A 21,341-nucleotide genomic window follows, 5' to 3' on the forward strand; every position below is an offset into this window, starting at 1 on the left:
GTATGTTGAAAAGTAATTAAAGTATATAATTTTTTAATGTACTGCCTATTTTCAAATAAAAACAGGTGAATTCCTGCTGCTGAGAAAAATTAATTCTTTAAGAAAGGCAAAAACATCCTAAAATTACTATGCAATAGAAAGTATCCTTTTGTATTTTCCACTGTGTTCTCATTCATTCTAAAAGTTTTTCCAAAAAAGTCTATTATTGACTAAGTAATATCTATTATAATGCACAAAGGCTACTTTGTACAGGTTACACAACAGATAACTGGATCAAAATACAACAAAGCTTCTGCTGTAAAGTACTATATATCAGAGAAAAAATGAATGTTTTGGAGAGATGAGTGAAAAGAGAAGTATTGCTTAAAAAAACCCCACAATACTGACCTGAAATCTGTAGGATTTAGTATTTTTAAGCAAGCTGTAATTTTTCAAATGATTATCTGTTATTGAAAACCTGACAGCTACAAAACTGCTGGCAAAAGAAACACTGTTGAATTTATGTGAATATACCTGTGTATAGTGCCTAGCATAGTAGTTAATCAAATTTAAAGAAAAACACCCTGATATTTGATATAATTTTTCTAATCCTTAGAATTAGAACACCGCTTGATAAATGTCATATCCGTTATTTAGAATAATTACTTACGCTGAGAACAACACAACAGCAATTAGGGTCCATTCCGGCATTTTGTGGATAATATTTGTATTTGTTAACCTGAAAAACAATAAGGGCAACATCAAAAATTTTATGTTTTAGAACACAAATAAAATCAGAACAGTTGAAACTTACTGTTAAGCAAGAATAAGGGGCTGGGTTTTAAGGCCTGATTTTGAGAAATGTTGAGTACCTGCAAGACCCACTGAATTGTGTGCAAGTATATTAATATTCAAGTATCCTTAAAAGAAGATTTTCAACCTCCTTCCTATTTATAGACACCCACAATGAGATCAGATTTTGGTCCCTGTTACAGTAGTGTTAAAGCAGTAAGTCTATGGAATTCAGTGGAATTTCTCCAGATTTACATTGGAGTAGCTAATATCAGAATCTGGTTCGTTATATTTTTAACAATATTGCACAATACCTAGGTATTTTAAATTTTTGGCCTTCATCACCCTCTTATATCAGCGCCTCTCAAATAGTAAGAACACCCCTCTCTCTTTTCTGCATCTATTGTAAGAGCTTGTAAGAGCTTGAAAGATAGCAGAATTCCCCCTCTCACTCATGGCTCCTATGCATGAGTGGTTGGGGGGGAGAAGAAGCTAAGTCAAAGAAACAGAATTTGTATTTATTTCTGAATTCAGAGAGGTCCAAGGCCATTCTTATTTCCAGAGAGAGAGAGAGAGAGAGAGAGAGAGATAAGAAGCCTAGGTCCCATACCTGCAAAAGTTCTGTCTCCTGTACTCCATATCTCCCCTTACTGATCAAGCTTCATGTTTCACATCTAGAAACTAACTACCCTTGAGCCGAAATGATGATTTTCTCTGCCTGGTGCCCACACTAGGCTATATATTTTATAAAGTATGGTTCCCCTCTGAATAGAGAATCAGAAAAAATGGCACATTTAAGGCTTAAGAAAGCATCTCTTGCCAACATAGCATGGTGTAGACACTGCATTAGGTCGATGTACGCTATATTGCTCAGGGGGGTGACTATTTCACACCTGAGTGACATAACTTACATTGACCTAAGCAACAGGGTAGACCAGGCCTTAGGTCCATGTTTCTTGTATCTCATTGATTTTCATACCAAATGTGCTCACTTTACAAGACACAGTAATTTTTTTCTAAACTGCAAGCCCTACCATTTCATCTTGGGATCTGCATCACAAGTTGGGTTTTCTTTCTTGGGTAGGCCAATGTACTCTGCCAGTTACAATGGGCAATGCTAACAACTAGTTTTTAAAGTGGTAGCTCAGTAAGTTACCCCTACAGACAATTTTATAAAAGTTGTTTGACATCAGTGCCCACAGTTGGACCCTTTTAGGGAGCTCATAGAATTTTAATAACTATGGGAAGTATGGCCCCAGCTGCTAGGATGGGAAAAAATATTGCATGATAGACAGACAATGCATGAGACCATTCCACCAAATTGTCAACTCTGAGGCACAGAGCGGAATGTTTCCTTCCACATGCAGCACATTTATCCAGAAAATGACAAACTCTGCCATTCTAGGCTTTGAGTGCCTCAGTGGTCCGCATATATTTCCAGGGAACCAGGAACAAATATATTTTGGCCTTGCAATATGTCACTTTTGTACAACCTGAGACAAAACAGCACAAAGTGGAAGAGTAGAGAGGTGGATCTGGCAGAACAATTTAAATCAGTTGTTGAATACATCATGAGAATTTTTAGGTCAGGTCCCAAGATACCTTGCGCATCAGACCCCAATTCCGTTCACACTACTGACATAGTTAACACTACACAGGTTTATGTTAACAAAATGTAGATAAAATTCTATAACCATGGCAGTTAGCAGTGTTTTTCCCCTGCCAGAGGCCAACCTATCACATGGTTGTCTTTTTGTAATCATGGCAATGTTAGCTATTCTGCCACTTCTCCTTCCCTCACCAATTTTGTATGCTAGGACACCCCAGAGTGCATTGTGCCAGACTGTTGCTCCCACTCTGTGTGCATGTCATCTAGACGGTCTATACCCTGCAGAGGTAGTATGGAATAACTGGCCAAGTTTTCTCAAAATGTTCCAGTAAAATAGGGTTATGCAGCAAAGCAGGTGTGAACTGCCGTGTTGCTAAAAACTGCTATGTGACAGAAACTGAACTGTGTTATCCATAACTGATTAAACGATGACCATGCCTCTAACTGGTTACAAAAATCACAGCCACAGCTTTCTAGCCAATAACCTAAACTGGTTTCAGCAGCAGGACAGTTGGTATTCTGAATGCACTGCAAACTATGATAGCTGCTACCCTAGCAGAACATCACAAACCATATAATATCATACATTATTTTCCAAGCAATAAGGTTATATTACAAATACAGTCACTTTTAAATCAGTAATATATAGCACTTGTTTTTATCAGTATCTGACAAAAAACAACAGTTTGAGTTTTAAGGTTGACCTTTTCCACCCTAAGGGAACGATCCCCCCCCCATGAGAATTTAGGGTTAACAAAAGAATATATATATATATTCGAAAGATCCAAGCGTTTGACACTTTGGAACCTTATCCCTGGCAATCTTGTTATTTGCTAAGTTTGTGTAAAATTCCAGAATATACAGCTAATATAGTGATTCAAAATAATCACACAATTCCAGTTATAATCTGTAAAATCTGCTTAGCCTGGTTTCAATAGAAGAGCAACAGATACTCAAATCTGACCAATAAGGAGAACAAGACACTGCTTCCCTTTCCTGCTTTATTTCCTCAGCATAGTAACTAATTTCAACTAACCCCTTCTCATTCTTGGCATTACATGTATCTGTGGTTATTGGTTTGGAAACCTAACTCTTTTCTATTCATTTTTAGCGAAAAGCACTCTATATATGAACATTTAGTATTTTTTATCTGCCTGAGCAGGTGGCAGAGATAGGGAATTTCTTTTGTAAATTAAAAACTAAAACAACAGTGTTGCTTCTCCCCATCCCCAGTGAATCCAGGTGATTCTTCCAAACAAGATAAGTGTTTAACTATAGTTTAAATACAAATTTTATAAATATCAGCCATGACTACTGAAGCAGTGCATCTCCATCTGTATTATTTTCTTCCTGTGCTTTGGTACTCAATGTTAATTTTATTAAACGAAATGGTTATGTCATATAACATAACCTGTATTTTTGGTTAAACAGCATGGATTATCTGAAACAAACCAGCATGTACTGATTACTGATGAAATTGCTAAAGGCAGTGTCTAGCAACAAAAAGTTAATATGTGCTAAACGATTACTCTTTTCTGTTTAGAGAATATGAGACAAAACAAGGACTTTAAAGGTCTTGACTCAATACTGATGATAGGGATAAAAACTACTAAGAAATGCCTGATGGAATCATCTTGACAGGCAATTCATATGTAACATTCCAGTTAATCTGCTTTGATGAGATACAGTGGAAGAGACAGCTCTAAATCACTTGGGAAAACGCTGTCAAAGAGCAGAGAAAGCAGCTTTGTTTCAGTGCTCTACAAGGAGCCATTATTGATTAGAGCACAAGACGACGTCATTCTTGTACACAAACTAAGAGATGTAGTTATTTGTGTCAATTAACTCTTATTCAATGTTAGTATTGATTGGCAAGGTCTCAACACTAGTCATTGCCATCAATATGCTATTTACAGTAGAGGTAGTCAGAAGACACAGATAACCTGCTGGATACAGTAATATAGATCGGTTGACGCAGTGCTGTCACTGGATTGGATGAGTAGTCAAGATTTTACAACCAATAACCTTTTGGTACAATACCTCTCCTACACACTTGTGCAACTGTATTTAAAAAGCCATTTTAGGAAGATCAGACTAAAGCATGCAACCTACAGCTGTGAAGCCTTAAATAATAAGGAGCAGTGAAAGGGCAATCACTTTCAAAAACAAGCTGTGTGTCAACACCAAGGCATCTGAAGACTAAAGCTTTCAAAACACAGTCAAGTGCAAGGCCCCCACTAAAAATGGTTCATTAATTTGTTGTCTTATCTTTAGCCAAAGCTGCTACTTCAAAACAATCTGTGAGGGAGGGGAGAAAAATGTCAGTACAATTATATCTTTTAAGCATATCTTGTGGAGAAAAAACCTAGCAGCAATGTTTTAAAAGTAGAAGTTTAAGCCTATGATTTGGGTTTGCAGAGTTCTAATTTTCTGATAAACAGTACGACAAAAAGTCTTACAAGTTTTTAAAGAGAGAAACTGCAGCAAGTTTGCTTAGGTCAAGTAGGGCTAGATGACTAGGTGCTGAAAGCCAGAGAATGCCCCCAAGATCCCAAAAGATTCAAACTGGTCATTCTGGTGGTTTGGTTGGTGTCAAACCCCACACAGTACTGAAGCAGGTTTGTTTCATACAGCACAGCCTACAATAGAAGGGGAAAAGGAGTATTAAATCCAGCTGCAATATTTCCTCCATCCCTGTAGATGGAGATATGACCCGCAGAGCTGCATTAGCAGAACGTGAAGGCATATAAACCTGTTCTGCAAACAGAATCAGGGTAGCAAAAGAATGACAGGTGAAGGAAAAAACAACCACCTAGGAATCAAAAATAAAAGATAAAGAGAGAAAATGTAAATCTTGCCTCCCCTCAGTCATTGACAGGAGCACAGCATGTAAAGAAATACAGTACTTGTACAGTAACTTGAGTTCTTTGAGATGTTTTGTCCCTACAGATACTCCACTTCAGGTGTCAGTGCATGCCTAAGATCAGAGATTTTTGGTAGCAGTGTCCATGTGATCTGCGCAGGCATTCTGTAGACCAGTGGACATGCTGGCTGACGCTTCCTGCAGCTCTCATTGGCCGGGAACTGCGAACTACGGCCACTGGTAGTTGCAGGGGGTTATGCCTGCGGACAGTCAACGTCCACAAAATGTCTCACGGCCCGCAATCAGCTTACCCTGATGGGCTGCATATGGCCCGCGGGCTGCAGGTTGCCCACCACTGCTGTACACCCTTGTTCTGATCTGAGGGCATATAAGGCAGAGTGGACCCACCGCTGCTCCAGTTCCTTCTCCACCATGAAATCTGGCCTAATGCTGGGACTCCAAAGAAGAGAAGGAGGGTGTAGCACCCGTAGGGACAAAACGTCTTGAAGAACTCAAGTTATTATACGAGTAAGTAACTTCTTCTTCTTTGAGTAATTGCCCCTATGAGCGCTCCACTTCAGGTGACTTTTGCAGTGTCCACGCTACCGGGGCTGGCGCTGAGAAGTCCTATTTAGCCCAGATTGGAGAACAGCCATCCCAAAGGCTGCATCAGACTTAGAAACATACACTTTGGTTTTCACTATTTCCTGGAGAAAATCGGTAAATCCCTACATTTTTTAAAAAGTCAATATTCGGGTTTTAGCAATTTCCACCAAATTTTGGGTGAGTCAGCACCTGGCTCTGCTCTTGAAGAGTCCCTGCTGCTGTGAGACGAGAAGGGAGTTGGGTCCCAGCAGCTGAGACCACACAATCACTGCAGTGACAGGCCCACAGGGAGCAGAAGTTTGCACCCCCTGAGTACTGTCCCTGGTATGTGGGCTTTTCAATGCAGCCCGTTTCCCCTGCCAGACAGTCCTGTCCTTACCTCAGCCCTTCAGCTCCTGCACTGTGAAGAGGCAGGGAGCCAGGTTCTGGCAGCTGAGATTGTTTACTGCTGCAATGACTGCAAGGGGGCGGAAAGCTGCACCCTGTGAGTATTGGTGCCCATAGCTGCTGCTGTCCTTTGTTTTCAGGTTTCACCAATTTTCACTTTTAAAAATTTTGGAATAAAAATATTGATAAATTCCCAGGAAATTTTAAAATAAAACCTGAAAATGTAAGGCCTTAACTATGGTGTAGTACTGGTAAAAGGTGTGAATAGATGATCAGGTGACAGCTTTACAGATGCCTTTGATGGGACATTCTTGAGCAAAGACAGAGAGGTAGACTGGGTCCGAGTGGAGTGGGCAGTCACTCTTGAGGGAGGATGCACTGTTGAGAGTTTGTAGCATGACAAAATGCACCCAGCGACCAATATGGATAGCCTTTGGGTAGAAATAGGGGTTCCTTTCATTCTGTCTACAAAGAAGACAGAGTCTAGGAGGGGCTTTGCCTAGTTCTTTCTAGGCAGAACACTAGTGCCCTCCTAACATTCAAAAAGTGTGTAGACTAGCTTCCACCCTAAAGTTGTGCAATTTAGGGCAGAAGATGGATAACAATGTCCTGGTTAACGTGGACGTATGAGGTGGTCTTTTCATAACTTTAATTACTCACATCTGGAGGATGAAGTGAAATTTGAGAGGCATTAAAACATGAACCCCTTTACGCTGCTGAATAACCTCTATATGCTGAAAGCAGTTTATTGGAATATGTTTAGCTATGTAAATTTAAAGCATATTAAAAAAAAACCATAATAGGGGGAGGTTGTGCACACTGAATAAGAGACACTGGTACTTTCAGTAAAATTTAGTTAATAGTTAATATATGGTTTTATTTTTTCACAAAAATGTAAAAATTGTATTTTCCCCAGAGAATCTTTAAATTCCATGTTTTTCCATGGCAAACAGATTTCTAGGATCCATACTCATCATTCTCAACCAATATATCAAAACAGCTGCTTGGTGAAGGTTGACAGCTAGATGACTACAGAGATGAAGCTAGATGGTCTTTTCTTTTGGAACCAAGATCTTTTCTTAGCTGGTGCTGTGGCCCTGTGATATGTTTGAAACTGGATGGGGCAGGACCTTTGGTGGTCTGCTGTACCCGCTTTTGCTTGCGGAATAATAGATTCCTAAGTACTGAAGATTTGCTCTGGAGTGGAGGGATTTATTCATGGTGTCAACTAACAGCTTGGTGGCCTCGAACAGAAGATCTTCCATTGTGCTCTGGACCTTCCTCAGATAACAGAGGGCTGTAACCAGGATGAACGGCTCTCGTAAGGTTTGGGGTGCAATCCAGAACAGTAAGGGGTTGTGTCACCTACTACCCTGTAAGCCCAAGTGCATCACAATGCTTTGGTACTGTAGCTCCCAGCCTGCAATATTCAGTCAGCAACAAGCATGCACATCAGACCCTGAGTGTTTAGGTGCTATGCAGCCAGCCTGGTTCAGCGTTCTGATCCCAGCAGCATTACAGCCCCATATGGAGAAGAAGAGGATTTATCAGTGGGTGGTGTAGCTTGTTCCTCAAAGGGTTCCTCCTAACTAGAGGACAAGTGAAGAGGGTACTGAGAAACAGGTAGCTCTCTCTCCTCGTGGTTCTATTGAGAAGTTGTGCTCTATAGGACTGGTCTCCTCACATGTGGTCCAGGGATTCCAGAAGAGCCCTTGAGTTGGGGCATAGGGGAAGGGTGGTGGACGGTCGTACCAAGAGGGCTGTTGAGGGGCTTGCCTGGGTCCTGGTAAAACTCTTTCAGAATAGACTTCTGTGGAGGGAGATCTGAACAAGCAGGTGGTAAAACCCTGAGATTTCTGGAGTCAAAAGAGGAGTCTTCCCCTCTACTGAAGGCGGGAGCTGATCTCACTGGTACCAGAGACTGCTCTGGAGGAGTGGTTTTCTTCGGTACCATTTGTAAGGGAATCCTGGGCTCTTCAGAGACTAGGAGATTTTTCAGGAACAGGAATCTGCTCGGTACAGGAGAGGCAGGACACTGGAAAGCTGAGTCTGCTGTAGCTGAAGCCACTAGTACCAAAGATGGCAAAGAGTCCTGATCAGAATGCTCCTGGTGTTTGTGCCCTGCTGGAGGGGCAGGGACTGGGGCAGCTGGTGCCAGTACCCATCTCTTTGAGGTGGCAGAGTTCTTTTGCCTGACTGGTTCCAAACCAGGTACTTCCATCGGTACCAGATAGGGCTGTGTATCAAGAAACTTTTAAGTGCAAGTAGCACTAGAAGTCTTCTTAGTTGGTGCAGAAAGTACAGTACAGGAGGCTCTAGAAGCCTTGACTGAACCTGAGATGGGACATGAGATCTCATTGTAGATTTCTGAGGCAAAGTACCCCTTTCTTCAATGCCCCTCTATCAATGGACTTAGGTCTCTTCTTTTTTGAGCTAGTCTCTGGAGCTGCCCCATGGTTCTTACCCAACAGAGACAGAGCTGTAAAAGTTGAAGGACCCTGATACACTTAGTTAGGGCTATTGGCGGGCCCTAGTTGGAGGAAGGTTGCACAGAATGCACCATGGGAAGCAGCTTAAGTTTAGCCTCCCTCAGCTTCCTGGGTCTGCTTTCAAATCTGATGAAGATCTTGCATGTTGACACGATGTGTGTCCGCCCCTAGACAGCGGAGATAGCTGGAATGACTTGCTGAGGAGAAAAAGACCTTCTCACATCTGGCAGGTTTTAGAACCCTGACTGTGAAAAAGAAGCTGGGGGGATGAAAAGACCATGCAAAAAGTGTGCAAGGTAAGTATAAAACAATACAAATTTACGGATAAGCTGAAGAAAGTAAGCTAGGACTAGAGGTCCATGCTAATTCACAGATATCGCAGTGCCTCGTCTCATACCATGGGTAGTTGAGAAGTAACTGGAGCAATGGCAGGTCCAGTCTGCCTTATACGCCCTCGGATTGGAGCACAAGAATGTACAACACACAGGCATGGACCATGCAGACGCTCCTGCCAAAAGTTTCTGATCAGAGGCACACAGATATATGCACACCTGATGCGGAGAACCCACAGAAACAATTACTCAAAGAAGAAAAAGCTAATTTTGACATAGGAAGTTTCAGGAGCAATAAAGAAGCCCAAACTTCAGGTAACAATTGGGTTAAACAAAAAACACAAGAAAAGGCAAATGCATGCAGGAGGTCATATTTATTTTAGCATCAAAATGCCAATCATCTATAGTTTTACTTTGGTACATTTTCTCATTAAATTAATGTCAGCTCCTGCCTGAGTGATCCATCATTGATCAGATTCCCCTCTGGCAAGAATAGTGTAATGGCCTGATCCTTGCCTCTAACACGAATAGGACACAAGTGAGAGACAAAATTCAAGAACCCCCATAGTGCTTTTGGGCCAAAACTTGGCTCTGAGACCCAACAATCTAGAATCTTCAGAAAAGAAGTTATTTTTCAGTATAAGGGCTTGCTCATCCCAGGGATAGAACATACTGCCTCCCAATGCTCCGAGAAACAGGTAATCACCTTGAAAGGAAACTTACAGATGAAGTGCCGAGAACATAGGAAATGCCATACTGAATCAGATCTAGTATACTATCTCAGAATGTGGCCAGCACCAGATATTTCAGATTAAGGTGCAAGAAAACTGCAATAGGCAGTTATCGAATAACATGCCCTAGGAAAAGTTTCTTCCTAACTTCCATTAAGGACTGGTTTATGCACTGAAGTTCATAAGTAATTATATCCAAATTCCTGCTTTTTTGTCCATACTATAACTCCTCTGGATATTCTTGTTATCTGTATGAAGTGTCCAATCATTTTTTTAAAATCCTGCTAAGCTCTTGTTTTCTGTGGTATCTTGGGACAAGGAGTTCTATGGGCCGATTTTGCATTGGTGAAAAAGTATTTTTTTAATCAGTTTTATCAGTAGTTGGTCCAATAAAAGATATTACCTCACTTGCCTTATGTCTCTAATTTACTCATTTTGTCATTTAACATAGTTTTCTATGTAAATACCTAATTTTCTCTTGGTTTTTAACGAAGTGCCCTGACAGACTCTGGAGAGTTGACATCTCAGTTTTTGTAACAAAAGCTTACAGGCACTGAGGGACTTTGCTTGGGAAGAACTACAACCATTCTGAAATGTCTCCAGAGATCTCTTCAGAGAGCTTCCCAGCAGTGGTGATTTAATAAAATGCTGCCCAAAAGAGGCTGAACGGCAAGTGTTCCTTTAAAAGCCAATGGAGCTGAAAATTGCTGTTGCTCAGTTCACCACGTTCTCTTTTACCCTTTAACAAAACTCTCCCACATTATCACCATGTGTTTTATCCCCTATGATGGGCCTTCAACAATTTTTCAGCCTGAAGTACTTCCAGTACACGAAGCAGAAAAGAGAACTTTTATTTGTCAGAGGTGCCCACTCATTATTTTATTCAGCATTTCAACCCCATTAACATAGTAAGTGGTACTTAAGGCCCTGAATCTTCCAAGTACTTCAGCAAATGGTTTAACTGTCCCTTGTGAGTATTCAAACTGAAATCAATGAGACTACTCATGTGAGTAAAGTTAAGACTGGGCACATAAGCATTTGCAGGATTGGAGATCTATGCATCAATGACCACTGCTTTTATCCTCAGGTGCATGAGGCAGTATTTGCCACCAGCTTCTGCTGCAGTAGAAGTCCAGGTACAGATGGAGAAAAGGCCCAACAAATTGTTCCTTCTTGCTAGGAGCAGTATGAAGGAAAAATAAATGTAGGTTTAGTTGAATTGATTCTACGGATAACTGAAGTGGAGAATTTGGCCCCACACTATGCATCTTGTATTTTGTAATTTTGTTCTCAGCAATAATGATATGAATTCAAAATATTTATTTTATTTAGGTTCCTAAAGCACCTAGCCATTGCTCTAGGTGCTACAATAAATTCAATATGTAGAAAAAAAATTCCCAAACTGCAATTAAACACAAACCAGCTGCTAAGGAAAGAGTTCATCTAAGATCCTCCACATCAGAAGAACTCCCAATTAGCTACCAATGGCCTTCAACTCACCCCTTATCCAAAAGTGTTGCAAAAAGGTCTCACCGTTAACCGACTCAAAAGACAACTCAAGCATCAGATACAATTAATAAGAAAGATTTTGTTCTATTTTGTTTCAGCACTAAAGGTTGGAATATTGTTAAGGCGCTGCTCCATATATTTAGGAGGAGTTAAAAAAAAAAAAAAGGTGAAACATAACAGTGAGAGTCCTCAGGCAGGTTGCAATTCAGATCATATTTACAATAAATTGGCAATAAAAGTTCAACTGGGCTATTGCGCAACAGGTCCTAACAAATAATAATGAAGATGGTAAAATCTGTATATCAAAATCTTAATAATAGGGAGCCAAATTTAACTAACATGTCCAAAATTGCTTTCAGGTATGCTTTTGAAAGAAGTCTGTTTTGGTGCTGACATACTACTGTTTTGGTGCTGAGACACTACTGTTACAAAGGCCCATGTTGGGAGTATGCCAGAATCCATACTAGTTTCAGCAATCCAGAAAACTCAGTCAGGCTGAGGGGACTATTATGAATTTAGCATTACAGACTGGCTAAAAATCCTATATTTCTGTAAACCCAGGTAATTCGTGTATGTGGGGTATACTTGCCCCACATACACGAATGACCTGGGTTTACAGAAAGTGAGAAAGTGTGGAGTTAATCAGGATTTATTTTAAAAAACAGCAATTATAGTAATTAAATTTTTAAAAAAATCATGCGTACCACTTCCATCGGCATAAAAAAAAATGTTTTCCGACTTTGCAAGTCCCTGCTACAGCTCTTTAGTCTAACCTGGTCTTTGAAGATGTTAGCCAAAATTAAGGGTTCAAGTGGAACTGACATTCTATTCATTAAAATATAAATGCTACAAGAAAAGTGTTTTTAAAAATTCTTGGGTTGCACCGAATGGCCAAGAGCAAAAACACCTAAAGTCAATGTCCTGAAACTTGGCTAGGCCACTCATAATTAGCAATTGCTATCACTCCATCTTCTTGTTGGTGCTCAAGGGTATGGAGCCTGTCTTGGGTCTGTGTTGTGTAGTGAAGAGAAACAGGCTGCTGACCTGCAGAGTGGGTAGGTGTTTAGAAAAGTTACCACCACTCTCTTTGTCTGTGCTGCCATCTTCCTCAGTGCTCCTGGGACCTAGGTTCACTGAGGCCATAGGGAGAGATTAAAGATCACTGGCTTCCTGTGGTAGGGAACTAACACGGTTCTTAGCTGGTCTCTATCCTTCCCCTTGCAATCAGGAGTAGAGTGGGCCAAGCTGGACCTTCCTCTCTGCTCAGGGAGTTGGCAGCAACCATCATTAATCACACCCCATAGCCCCATTTAGCCCAGCTGCAGAGTGCACTGAGGAAGTGACAGATCTCAAAAGTGAATGCTTAATAGGAGATGACAGGGAAGTAGTATCTTTAAAGGACTCATCAGCATCCTCCTGAGACCACTGGCCTAGTTCTTAAAACTATATAAAATACTCATAGTGACCTGAGCACAGTCAGTGGAGCAGGGGATGGGGCTGCCTTGTTAGTCCACAGGGAACATGATGTTACCTACACTGACCTACTACTGAAGCAGGGCAAATCTTCACTGGGATTCCTTTGATCCTAATTCATTTGCGTCTACATTAGATGTTATTTATTCAATCAGGAAAAATCCCTGAAAAGACTAACACTTACCTGAAAGTTTTGACAAGATTTTTCAGTTCCATGTAAACATCACCTAGTGTAATCTGAAGAGGGCCCAAAACTGCAGGCAATCTGGAAGCGAAAGGATATTAGGTTATTTTCTTTCTTGCTATACCCAACCATTTGTTCCTCAGCAAAGGTTATCCAAAGCTCACTGGAATCACTAGAAAGACTTGTATTGACTTCTTTGAGCTTTAGATCTGGCATATAGTTTACACTTCAGATTCACTAAGAGAAGGCATTGCTGCAATATCACTGCGTTTTAAAGTAGCTATTGTAGAAGAGCACAATAGGATATGACTTTTGATATACTTGCTGCTTAGCAAGTTATGTTATTAATTAGCTACCGATGTCAGTTATGCCAAGGCATTCTTACAAAAGTAATTAGGTTTACAATATGGAATTTTAAAGTGTCAAAACTATTTCAGATTTGCAATATTTAGATTTCTTTGGCAGTGAAATAATTTTTTTAATTAAGTCTCCAAGTGGAGGATATAACACACCTAGAACGTATCTACTTAAGTAAGAAATGGCATTTGTACTCCCCTTAAAAGTTTGTACCCAGCTCATAGCTGTTTAATTGATTTAGTTGTTAAGTGAGTAATATTCCGACCCTCATAATTTTTATTTGGGTTCAAAAGAAGTAGTCAGAGAAAACTACACAACTGAATTATATAATATTATATAGGTATATATATATATAGGTATATTAGGAGCTGAGAGCCCATGTCACACACACCTACAGAGCACAAAGACGGTACAAATTAAATTCATCCTAGAAGTATGAGAAGGTTCACCATAAGTGACAGATGTGATAAATTTATGAGGGAATGAGAACATGACTTTATAATACAACTCTACCCCGTGTGACAAAGTTCCTCCTCTACCTTGGTGGGTCTTGCGCTTATTGGCGGATTTTCTCGCCTTGGAGCTTCACGGCAGCCCTCAGTTTGGCCGTTTTCGTGAACCCACAGTCCAGGTCAACTCCTCTGATCAGGAGTTGGGAGGCTTGGGGGGAACCCGGGCCCACCCTCTACTCCGGGTTCCAGCCCAGGGCCTTGTGGAATGCAGCTGTCTAGAGTGCCTCCTGGAACAGCTGTGCAACAGCTACAACTCCCTGGGCTATTTCCCCATGGCCTCCTCCCAACACCTTCTTTATCCTCACCATAGGACCTTCCTCCTCGTGTCTGATAATGCTTGTACTCCTCAGTGCTACAACAGTAGGCTTTCTCACTCTCAGCTCCTAGTGCTTCTTGCTCCCAGCTCCTCACACATGCACCACAAACTGAAGTGAGCTCCTTTTTAAATGCAGGTGCCCTGATTAGCCTGCATTAATTGATTCTAGCAGCTTCTTGATTGGCTGCAGCTGTTCTAATCAGCCTGTCTGTCTTAATTGTTTCCAGAAGGTTCCTGATTGTTCTGGAACCTTCTCTGTTACCTTACCCAGGGAAAACGTAACCCTTATTTAAGATTCATGCATATTTACAGTAACAAACATTAAAATCCATCAAATACATAAACTGCAGTGGAATGTATTCCATAGTTATATACACCAACTCCTCCCACAATTCTGTGACAATTTCCTCCCCCCTCTGCGGGGGGAGGATAATGAGTTTACAACATGAGCAGAAGCTTACCAAACATGGGCTCTGACACACCTAAGAAAGGGGCAAGTTCCTCTTGTAAGATGTCCTGCCTGCAGGCCCTTCCTTTATGACTCAGGAAGTTGTCAGACTGAGCACGTCCACTAATAACAACTACAGCTGTATCACACACAAAGAGACAATACCTCAAGCGACTAAATCCCAGCTCATTAAAGAATTTATGGTTTTATGTTATATTTTAATTTCTGGATGGAATTTAATAGGCAGCAAATGCAGATTGCAGAGCACTTGTGTAACGTGCTTAATATACGTGGCATTGATTAATGAGAGGGCAGTCACATTCTGAGCTAATTTGGGTTGGAGACTTAATTTAGTCATAAGTACTCAAAAAGAAAGAAGGGATACTTACACTTTCCTCAATTTTTCAAGTACAATCTGCTTTCGAATCTGCATTTGGGCATGAGAATCTACGAGCGGGAGGATGGGATCACCCTGCTGGTCATCCTATATTACAATACAAAAACAATGAAAACATGGTAGACATTTGAATTGTAAAGTGAATTTTTTGAACTTTTTAAAGTCAATACATAAAAGCAATATTGTGGCCAATTATGGATTGTCTTCCCCATGGTTAAGTGTTACTGTTTCTGAACAGAAAAAAATGGCACAAGTGCAATAAGTATTTACATATATGAAAGGAAAGAATATTCAAAACCTAAAGGTTAGATTTTAGAAATAGTGATCTGGCTTCAGGATAGTGGAAATTGTAGTTGGACAGGAGTGGTTAGGAATTGTCTGAGCTCCTGAAGGACTGAACTGTTATTTAAATCAGGCCTTAATTACAATTTGCTTACTTGTTGGGATTCCCATGTCAAGCCAGGCCTACCTATATTACTAATCTATTTTTCCCTTTCTTCAGAAGCCATTATGGAGGATGTCTTATAAAAACTAATGACAACTTTTCAGGGGGAGTCTTATGTGATACTGCCTGAGCCCAGATAACCTCTTCTTTCATTTTAAGCACACTACAGTTACTTTATTTAATAAAAAGAAGCGTTTGCAAAATTACTCCTTCTCATATTGACAACTTCCTAAAACTTAAAGAAACCCAGAACTACATACACCAACACAAAATGTGTAACCTAGTCTAATCAGCCAGAGTACTGTCTCCATACAATGGAGACAAAAGGAACTGGATGCTTAGAGCTGGCCTACTGGTCTTGGAAGAGGTGAAACTCATAGTTTTGTATTTCTTCATGTCTATAAATCCTCCTACCAGTAGACAGACAGGAAGAGCCGCAAAGCTCTGTGACATGATGACTTAATGCCTAGAAAGTGAAAAAGTTCCCAAAGCTCTATGATTCCTTGCAATTTTTGAAATCTGAAAGACTAGGAAGTCTCTGTGATTCCAAGGGAAATGTAGAGGGAAGCAGTCATTCCAGTACTCTCTGAGCAGGGATGTTGGTTGTGTTTGGCCCTCGTGCAGAAGCCCCAGAGGCTGGGTGGAAGAAAAGACTCCTTCCATCATTTCTTCCCTCTGTGCATCTGCAAAATGGCCAGATAGCATTAATTTAACCTTTAACATTCTTACATTAGTTCAGTTTAGCAATGCTTCCTTTCTGTGCTTTATACCAAGTTAAAGCACACTGAAACAGCTGAGTAATCTATGACATTCTATAACTTAACAAGCTGAAACTGAACATGAGAATTCATGACATTAGCTAGCCAAAACCTAGGTAATTGCTCAGGACCTGACCATCCTTAATTATTATTACTAACAAAGCCATTCTGCCGCACAGGTGTAAATTGTGAAGTCATGTGCCTCTATTTACCAGTACATATGGCAATAGACTGTAAATCCCAGTGATGACTGAAACTGGTGATATTGTAGAGAAAAAGAGCTCTCAGCCATGCTTGTAGCTGTTTCCATTGCTTCACACTAACGAGCCTAGGAGGTTAAATTCATAACTCTGCTAGACACTAAAAACCATGGACTCAGCGAAGACACTGGATTTACGGCTTATTACAACAATCTGTAACATACAAACCCCTGCTTTTTGTCTGTAACTGAAGAGGTTTTAATGGACCACTCTACCTTGAATGATCCTTCAGGATATGTGCTAACTACTTATGCCAAATGATCTGTTCCACCTTGGAATTAATTGTGACCCTTGGAGTACCTTTCCCAGACCTGAAGAAGAGCTCTGTGTGACTAAAAGCTTGTCTCTCACACCAACAGAAGTTGGTCCAATAAAAGATATTACCTCATCCATCTTGTCTCTCTAATCACATGGACTCAGACATTCTAGCTTCAGAGTGACATACAGAAGGTGACAATGCTGAAATTTTACTATTAGATCATCATCAACATTTATATTGTGGTAGCACCTAGAGGCCATATAGATCAGTGCCCTATAGTAAGATGAGGTCCTGAAACATAAAACCTGATATCAGAGGCCCGGTACGAGGCCTAAGGCCTGAACTAAAGTAATGGTCAAGATTTATTAACATAAAGCAAAGTTAAGCTGCGAGCAGGAGATAGGTCCTGCTCAGAGTCTGGCAAGGAGAGGGCTGATGTTACACGTACACACATACCTAAAAGGTACTAAGCACTAGTAAGATAAACATGTGCCAGGATGGTACCAGAACATTCCAGTAACAGGGTAGATAAAAACAATGATTTAAAAAAGATTTTTTTGATAAAATGCTTTTTGAGGGAAAAAAACCTATCTAAAGATACATTATAACTCAAAGAGATCTCATCATGGAATAGGGATTATAAATTCTAATTCTATAGTATGAGACAATATATTCGTGTAATGTTTAAGAAAAGTTCTGTAAATGAGTTCTAATAGTTCATGGATTAGGGACGCAATCTTATGGGGTTCTACAGGCTTCTGTATAGATTATTTAGGTTAATCTTTCTATTTACCCAACGGGACTCAGTGCTCAGTTTAGAAGATACCATCAAAGATGCCTAGTTTTGCAGTTCTCAAACTATGGATTTGTGTCTCCAGAGGCAACATGCTGTTAACAGCAAAAATGTTTTTAAATGAATAAATAATATATAGAGGTGAGAAATAACAGACCTCAACTCTAATGTCCTTCTGCAAATTTGTGTACATAGAGTCAATCCCTTACCCCTCTCTAAAAGTGCAAAGTTCAATGAATAGAAGATTGCTGGGGGTGGAACAAGGAGAAGAAATCTGAGATAAATGTGAGAATCGAGGGACATATGCTTGTTTTGTTAAAATATTGTATGTTTGCTGTTGAAGAAAAAAATCCAGAATACTTAAAATTGTTGTTTTAGTTAAGTAAAACAATTTAAATGTCTGTCTGGTTACGTTCTCCTCTTAATACACCGGTATTGTACCTCAATATGTCAGGAGTGATGTGTAACTTGTTTGTACCTGTGTATAAGCTGATTGTCTTTGTCTGGCCTAGAGGGCAATGGAGTATCCAGACACTGACTGAGCTGATCCATTGTCAGGGGGCACATATTCATAGTATGTCCTGTAGGGTCTGCGGGAAACTATTACTGTGCTTCGTTGGACAATAAACCTGGCCAGTGTCTTCGTACCTTATCGGACTCTGTGGTCATTGGGGGTTCTCTTGGGGTCTGCTGTGTCAGCTATCTGCAGAGCCAGGGCAGCACACAGAGGGAACACACACATGCAGCCGACCGTTATCATTAAACAGAGCAGAGCACCACGCCGGTGACATCTCACAACGTGTCCCATTGAATTAAGCACTGTATAAACATACAGAACTAAACAGTCCAGTTTTTCAGGATACTTACTTTAACATTGCTAGGATGCTCCACTCCTTCCACCTGTGTTGTTGCTTCTTCAGCCAAGAGACATTTTCCTTTATAAAATTCCTTTACTCTTAGTCCCAATAGTTCTGTTTCTTCTTTTAGCTTTTCATAGCTAGGCAAAGGTTTAACTGTTGCACCTGTGCCCCCAAAAGGCAAAGACTGGTTCAAACTGTTTTTAGATTCCTTTGTAGCAACAGCATCATTAAGGTCATCTGCTGTTTCTAAGTCATCCTCATCAAGTTCTTCTTTCTCACAGTTAACAGCCGATGTGTGTTCTGGTAAGTGTACAGTAGCATAGTTGGAACCACAGAGAAACTTGGAAGTTTCTTCAGTCCTCCATTCAATAAAAGTCTGCTTAAGCACATCTAACACATTATGTGTGGCAGTAAGGGAATCAACTGGTGCATTCAATTCAGGTTTGATATGCTGCTTTGATTTAGCAAGCATTTTTTTCAGTTGTTCTGCCCCCTTTTTGCTCACACCTAGCAAAACTACTTGTGAACCATTACACCTACTTTCACAGTTTTCTGGATTTTTTAAGTTTTCTGATATAATAGTGTCTGAAGAAATGCCAGTAACAGAACAAGAACTCTTTTTTTCCTGGTTTTCTAATTTGCACTCACTTAATTGTTCAGTGATATTTATCACTCTCTGGTCTCTATCTCTATGCGTGGAGTTTTTATTCTGACCAGGCTTCTTTTTGAGTATACTTTTTTTGTGCAATGGTTGCACCAGACTGGTTGCATTTGATCGATTTCCTGGTAGAATAGCGGAAACAAATTCTTGTTCAGCATCACTGCTGCTGTCATTGTATGTACCATGGGAACCAGAGTCACACTGGCTTGCTGATGTTTTAGGATTTTCAATATCTGAGACTTTAATGACTTCATGATGCAGTTTTACTTCTTCCCCAGACTGGCCACTGTAACAGAAGAAATAGACTATCATTAAAATACAGGACAGACTTTAGTTATAATAGCATTTGCAAACTAGGTGATTTTCAATAGCATATATTTTAAGAATGAACAAATAATTTTGGTCTAGCAAAGGTGCATTATTTTATTTAACATTAAGAATTAGACCCTTACTAAGGGATCTAAATAAGATTTGTTTTCTAAGAAAAAAATTTCAAATTTAAAGAGTTTTCGTGTTTAGTAATCAGGATGACGACTGCAGATACCATACAGCAGACATCTTATGTTGCAAATGAGGGGTAGAGAGAAAAAGAAAAAACAAATATTTGCTTTGACAAAATTTAGAAGAAAAAAGAGCATAAGGTCAGACTTACGCTGCCAGATTTTACCACCTGAAAATTCTAGAGTGAACACAGGCATCTTAAGCCACATTTTTCCATTATATGAATAAAATACAGTATACTGATTAAAAACAAGGGGATAGTAGATTACTTGTTTTTGCAAGAGTATGCGTGTTTGCCCACTAATGGCCAAATGCTGTAGAGGAAAACATGAAAAAAAAAAATCACAATTTACAGAACTGACAAAGAGGGGGAAGTAAACAAAGAGTGGTAGGACTTATATTTTGCAGACATAAATGTTTTATATTAAGACTCACAGAAGCTTTCAACACATATAATTGGTACCATTTAGTTTATAAAGAATCGATGGTACAAAATATGGGAGTACAAACACTGCGTTTGTGTCAGGTTTCAACAGGTTCAATTAAGAGTTACAGGCTACGAGCAGCTGTACACTAAATCATACAGATCAAATACTCTTTTTAGCATCACAAAGGAAAAAGCTAAACAAGGCAAATATCCTTTATGTGGTCTGCAATAATGGTACATTATATATTGCAGTAAAACAGGAAATCAAAGGCTTCCCTTTTCAACTGTGAATACATTAAATGTAAGAATCATTGATTCAGCTGTACCTTTGCCCCTCCTTCAGCAGTTCTATGTCTGGTGGTCTGCCAAAAAGATAAAAAGATTAAGGATTTAATAAACAGGAATTTCAAAGGTGACACAGTAACAGATATTTTTGAAACATCTTTTTGGAACAAGAAAAGGAGTCCTCATGGCACCTTAGAGACTAACAAATTTTTGGAACAGTTTTCCAACTACCGATACTGAAAAATGAACAACTGGAGCTTTTATATACAGCCTTAGCGCTGAACCCTGCAAACATTTAAGTGGATAACTAACTTTATTCTTCTGAATAGTCCCATAGAACTCAAAGAGGGCTACATACACATACGAGCAACTACTCATGTAAGTGTTTGCAGGAACCTACCACTAGCAATTTTGAATAGGATTTCCACGATCATGATTCGGGGAAGTTTTTATTATACCCCCCTCTCCCGCAAACCTCATTTTTAAACCATCTTGTATTCTAAGTAGGGCTGTCAAGCGATTAAAAAAATTAATTGCAATAAAATACCATTTGTTTAAATATTTTTGGACGTTTTCTACTATCAACTACTACTACTATCAAATATACTGATTTCAATTACAACACAGAATACAGAGTGTACAGTGCTCACTTTATTTTTGATTCTAGATATTTGCACTGTAAAAGAAAGAAATAGTATTTTTCAATTCACCCAATATAAGTACTGTAGTGCAATCTCTTTATTATGAAAGTTGAACTTATAAATGTAGAATTATGGACCAAAAAAAAAAAAACTGCATTCAAAAATAAAACAATGTAAAACTTTAGTCCACTACAAGTCCACTCAGTCCTACTTCTGGTTCAGCCAATCACTCAGACAAAGAAGTTTGTTTACATTTGCAGAAGATAATGCTGCCTGCTTATTAATTGCAATGTCACTTGAAAGTGAGAACAGGAGTTTGCATAGCACCGTTGTAGCTAGTGTTGCAAGATATTTACATGATGGATGCACTAAAGATTCATATGTCCCTTCATGCTTCAACTACCATTCCAGGGGATATGCATCCATGCTGACGACGGGTTCTGCTCGATAACCATCCAAAGCAGTGT

At 39.8% G+C, this 21,341-nt stretch overlaps 1 protein-coding gene across 6 annotated transcripts in view; it reads right to left on the minus strand.

The window, feature by feature from the left end:
• The window catches only part of RPAP2 (RNA polymerase II associated protein 2), a 62,547-nt gene that overhangs the window by 26,587 nt on the left and 14,619 nt on the right, over positions 1-21,341 (minus strand). For 4 of the 6 annotated variants that reach the window (XM_043491240.1, XM_038414439.2, XM_043491239.1 and 1 more), the window contains 5 exons: positions 20,275-20,310; positions 18,367-19,306; positions 14,977-15,071; positions 12,955-13,035; positions 650-718 (listed from right to left, as the gene is read on the minus strand). In XM_043491240.1, the coding sequence (XP_043347175.1) occupies positions 650-718; positions 12,955-13,035; positions 14,977-15,071; positions 18,367-19,306; positions 20,275-20,310 (1,221 nt within the window). The remainder of the gene's footprint in view (positions 1-649; positions 719-12,954; positions 13,036-14,976; positions 15,072-18,366; positions 19,307-20,274; positions 20,311-21,341) is intronic. The other 2 variants (XM_043491242.1, XM_043491241.1) reach the window with 1 other exon arrangement.

Source organism: Dermochelys coriacea, chromosome 8, assembly GCF_009764565.3.
Source record: "Dermochelys coriacea isolate rDerCor1 chromosome 8, rDerCor1.pri.v4, whole genome shotgun sequence".
Lineage (NCBI taxonomy): Eukaryota > Metazoa > Chordata > Testudines > Dermochelyidae > Dermochelys > Dermochelys coriacea.